The 5,745-nt window shown below is 31.0% G+C and overlaps 1 protein-coding gene across 3 annotated transcripts in view; it reads left to right on the forward strand.

Moving 5' to 3' along the window:
• LOC106468289 overlaps window positions 1–5,745 on the forward strand; it is a 121,911-nt gene that overhangs the window by 50,346 nt on the left and 65,820 nt on the right. For all 3 annotated transcript variants that reach the window (XM_013928712.2, XM_022397245.1, XM_022397239.1), the window contains one exon: window positions 372–497. In XM_013928712.2, the coding sequence (XP_013784166.1) occupies window positions 372–497 (126 nt within the window). The remainder of the gene's footprint in view (window positions 1–371; window positions 498–5,745) is intronic.

Here is a 5,745-nt window from a genome sequence, read left to right on the forward strand (position 1 = left end):
TGATAATTTAATTATATTACATCATAACTATCATCAATATGATATTCTGTGTGTTTCACTTTTATGTGTAGTTTCAGTATCATTGAATTTTCATATAAATATAAAAACTAGTAACGTGGTTGTGTTAGTCAAAGTATACATCAATTATTTTTATCAAGAACTTGTCATTCTTATTGTGTTTTACAAAATAGTATTTAGGTGTAAAGGTTTTTGAGTTTTGTATATTCTCTGTGTTGCTTGCAGAAATAATTTTTCTTGAGATATAACCCTAAACCTGTATTAAATTATCTAAAAGTGTTAGTTTTATATTCTGGGGAAACAAAACTTTCTAGCCTTTTTCTATCTATCACTTTTTTTCCTCTTTCTGAAAGATGATGTCCTCCAAAACCAATTGGAAAAGGAAGATAACCTCAAGGGTATTTTTATAAAAGCTAGAAGAAAAGCGAAAGAAGAACTGAACGAACTACTTGCTGAGTTTAGAATGAAAAGAACACTTGGTAAGTGTGTATGTTTAAAACATGATTCTTATACCATGCTAACAAATATGGAAACTTTCTCACTTTTTCCAAGTTTTTATATTCATCAGTACGCTTTTTTCACTAAATTCAAGATAAGATTTGGAGCAGAGCAAAGAAGCATTAAACCTATAAACATGTGTTTACCTCAGTTTTGAGGGGACTGGCACGGGGCATAACTGGTCACAACACTAAAACTGCAAATGCATTTGGATTTTAATTGGAATTGTAAAAATATTTTCTGGTTATCAGAATTTATTTTTTTCTTATTAGACCCATGTGTACATCGGAAGTCAGAGTGCATGTCACAACCTATTATAATCAAGCGACTTTGGTATCAATGTATGTGAATAAACATGGCATAAAACATAGCTTATGATTCAAAGTTTTATATTATCTAAGTTTTAAGTTCTTACTTTCAAAGGGAAATATTTAGATAAACTTGTAATTTTGACTTCTGTGGGCCACATGTTCCATATCCCCTCTGATTTTTATAATTTAAATTTTCTCTATTTCCTTGTAAAGGCTGTCAGAGTCCAACCAATCAGGAGCTCATACTATAGATATTGACAGGTCGTGATATAAAATCTAAACCACCCACTTTCTCGATTAAGTGAGATATAAATAATAAATTAGAAGCTCCTCCTATTTTGTCATAACTTTGAATGAATTTATCTATACCACATGCTCTTTTGTAGATATTTTGAGATGGACTTTAAACTGTGTATTTAAAATGCATCAAGTAAAGGAAATTAGTGTAATACATTGTGCATAAAAGGTTATGCAACACAGTTTGTTACCATGAGGTAAACAAAGGGTACATTTATAATTCCTCCTTAGCTGCATTCACGCATGCTACTCCCAAAGTTAGGGTTCCCATGTAATAAATATTATAAATTTGTTTTATACTGCATATGATTATGTACATAAAAATGCCAACCTCTTCTGCATAATAAAATCATTGTGATTATATTGGTTTCGTTTTTCACTTTACATATTACGGGAAAACTATCACCCATACTATGGAGTGTTTACTTGAAATGTTCCATTCTTCACAGCGTTAAGGTCAAGTAACCTGTGGCAAGTTACAGCTACATTGTCTAATTAGTGGTATACTACTGAAAAATGACACACCTCTTAATAAGTGGAAAAATAATCAACTGCCAAGAATTGTATAAAAATGCACCTCTTGAAACCTAATAAAACTTGGGAAATGACAATTGAAATTACATAAAATATGAAGAAATTATCAAGACTTATTTACTATTATGATTTCAAAATACAGAAATATAACTACGTAATAAGCTGTTGTATAAAACTACTTGCTAGGTTACCTACTAATCTTCATACTAATAAAATATTTATAGTATAGTAAACATTCTGTGAACTGAGAAGTAAACAACTCGTCTCTATTTTTTCATAAACTGTGTAAGTTCAGTTTAGAAAAACTGAAACCTTATTACAGCTAATTTCTGTTGGACATGGGTTTATGTGGGGATTTTTACAGTGACAGTATTTGGAAGATAGTCTCAACACGTACGACTGTAGATAGATAACATAAAACTATAAATACATGGGCACAATCATTACACAGTTTGTATGATCATGTGTAAAAACAAAATAATAACTTTTTTACTTTTATATTTCATTATACATTGCAGTTTACATTTTTTTATATTTATATATTTTTTTTTGCATTTTTTGACTGTAAACTAAAAAATAAGTAGTCCCATAGCTGTTTGTCTGTCTGAATGGGTACTTCATAGTTGTGTGCGTCCTTGGAGGGTCAGATTATATTCAGACTTCTTCCTTCCCAGTGGTCGCATAACAAAGCGTTTCGGTCTGATTTCAAATTAACTTTTGACCTTTAGCTCAACAAATAAAACATAAAACCTGACTGATGTAATATTACGTGTCTCGTGCTTTTCGCTTGGCAGCCAAAGGAATGTTCCAGGAAATGCTGTGCAGTGTGAGATGAAACAGTTATCAATGTGTCTTCTTCTGTGTAGTAAATAAACAGTATTTTCTAGAGAAAGCCCGGCTGACTTCATCAACATTAGTCGCGTTCGAAACAGACCAAAAGTCGGAAAAGTTGTAATTTTACATGTTTTTAATGTTGCTTCAAAAATAAAACTGATATTCATAATATTACAGTGAAATAGCTGCATAATATAGAATATGTTTATAAATTCATTTTATAATGCATTTCTTTCATATTTAGGGCAGATTGGCCAGCCAAGCAATTGTTCCATTCTTGTTTAGCCAGTATGCAGCACATGAAATATTATTGGCGTGCTATTAGTGATATTGCTTGGGCTGGCCCTTTAAATTGCCAATCTGACCCTATCAATATTCTTTATATTACATGATGAAAATTAACATCAATCCAAATTTTATGTGGTTGAACTTCATAAAAAGATATAGAAGTAAAGAAAATAGCTATATATTATAAACTCTGATAAAATGAATGAAGAACAAAATATTAATTAAATTTTTATTTACACTAGAAAATACTTGCAGTTAGTAAAAACAAAACCATTTATTCATAACGTAAAGGTCGATTCATAAAATAAATGCATAAAAACTCGCACACAATAACAAATGCAGATCACAATACTGATTATAACTATATATTTCAAATATCTTTGAAATTCATGGTTAGCAGGTGACAATCTGCTGGCCAACATATCATTGTGAGAGATAATATGTTGGACCACTTTTGTTTCTGAAGATAATCAAAGATCCACAAAAATGTACCAAAACTAGACTCAAAGAAACTTTTTAGAAAGCTATTTAATATAATTCAATTTTACCATATATTAAAATGTACAGAATCCCAGTTAATGTATACACTATATTCATATTTATCATAATACTTGAAAGTGTTCATTTTATTTTCCTTCTTCTGACTTCCATCTTTCTTTTACCTTTAAGAACAAAAGCTTGTTACATTAGTATCTAAAAATAAAATTGATACAGTTTAGGGAGCATCTTATAACAGATTACCATTTTTAGACCTTATACACTATAATATTTGACAGTTTTCATTAGAGATGGTAAATAATCAGGATTTGAGGAATTGCCGTATAGCAATTATGTTAATTGGAACTAAAAATTTTAGCAAATATTAAGGTAAAAATGTTTGTTTTTGTCCAAAATAACATGATTAAAAAAAATCACAAGTGTGTCTGTCTTGACCGTATGTATAAAGAATGTGCACATACGAACGTGTAAACACAAAATGCTGTGTAAAGTAATTTACAGTAAATACATTAACTGTTTGCAACAGAACTTGTAACTCCTTGTAATATGACATCAGAGAGTGACCTTCAGATATGTTGAAGTTTTTCTTCGTTGAGTGCAAAGTTTTATTTAATTTTTTCATTAGTTTGTTTTTGTATTCTTATTTGATTATTCCGATAGTAATTTTATTAGAATTATTTGATTACTTGGTCTCACCTCTACTCTTTTTTTTTCCATAAGTACTTTACCAATGCACTATTCTGTGAATTTGTCTGTAAAACCCTTGTATGGCTTACACAAACTGTACATAAACACTATGTGCCTTCACTTTTATTAATAAATGAAAGTCTGTAAGGAGATATATTATTTACTGAAGAGATTAGTGTTAGGTGGTTTATTTATAAGTTGTACATGTAATGAATAAAGCAAAACACTTATTTTCATCTAATGTAAGTTTATTTTTTTATTACATCATAAGATTTTATCTCTCTCTCTCCCTTTTTTTTTCTTTTTGGCCTCAACAAAGTAAGGTGTCTTCTTGATAGCCATGTTTCTCATCATTCTGGGATCAATAATCTCTGATAGCAAAGCTTCCATAAAAAAATGATACAACTTGGGAAACATTTTTGATTCCCAGAAATTATCCTTTTTCTTTATTCTCTGAATTTTTATCTCGTTAGGTGTCCACAGAACAAAGTCACAAAAATCTCAACCTGTAATATGCAGCTGCCCTTGAATTTGGTAGAAATAACTATGGCATTCTTTTAGTTTCACATTACCATTTTCCACAGCAGAACAGAAGTTTTTCATATTTTTAGAAGCTTCAATTTAATGAAATACAATCAGCACTTTTGGCTTTACTTCTAATATTCCATTACCTCCAATCAGTCCATCTGGCGATGTGCCAAAGAATCCGTTTTGGACATCTACAAATAGGCCCGAAGGTTCGACAGTTATACCTGTTGAAGTGGTATATGCAAGAATTGCAGTTTGTTCATTTTGTGTGCCATATTCAACAGCTGGTGTATTTAGGTCAATGTAAAAATATGTTTTACGAGACAAGCACATGATGTCTCTCTCATCTTGCATACTTGTGAAGCTGTTGATCTTTTACTTCTCTCCTCTTTCCATTTTGGGTTTCTGTTTTATCCCTTTGTTTTGCTCTCAATTTTATCCCTAATCTCCTTTGATACCTGCAATTCAATTAGAAATTCAGTTTTCTTCTTTCATATTAATTTTATGTTAAATCAGGTTGCTGACTATTTGGTCTATAGTCAAAGTTGTTTGCCAGTAGCTTCACAGCATTTTTCTCTCTTTGATTGTTTTGCCTCAGGCAGTTGCAGCCGTCTTCGTGAACAACATTGTTGTATATCGGTTTTCGCTGCTTATTTTTTCAATATAGCAAATGGACTTTTGCTAAAAGAATATTTCAACGCTAAAGTACAATTGTCGAGAAACTAGCTAGCTTTGTCAGGCACTGAATTGTTGGACTGTTAAAGTATGCTAATATTTTCATACAACCACTAATGGCCAATGAGAAATCAGTAATATTTTTGGACAGATATTAACGTTTGAGAATTCACTGACGTTCGAAAATTATAACAGTTCCTGGTCAAATGTTGTATATTGTCTGGTTGATAAGGATTAGCAAAATCACAGTTTATTGCATACACACAGTTTCCTAGCTCTCTTCTCTGTTGGCACGTTGCCCTGCTGTTTTTATAGGCGAGACACATTTTCTAGAGATTTCTGATAATACCTGTTATGGAAGTGGATATATTGTTGATTCTTGTGTTCACGAATGTTCTACAATCTTGGAGAATTGGCGGGAGTTTCTCCATATGTAACTAACACGGTAAGCTAGATAGGCCATCAAATATAAACTTATTCAAAACAAACGTTGACATTAAAATAAGATAGATAGGCCATCAAATATAAACTTATTCAAAACAAACGTTGACATTAAAATAAATATATAACAAATTCG

This window comes from Limulus polyphemus, unplaced genomic scaffold (genome assembly GCF_000517525.1).
Source record: "Limulus polyphemus unplaced genomic scaffold, Limulus_polyphemus-2.1.2 Scaffold87, whole genome shotgun sequence".
In the NCBI taxonomy this organism is placed as follows: Eukaryota; Metazoa; Arthropoda; class Merostomata; order Xiphosura; family Limulidae; genus Limulus; species Limulus polyphemus.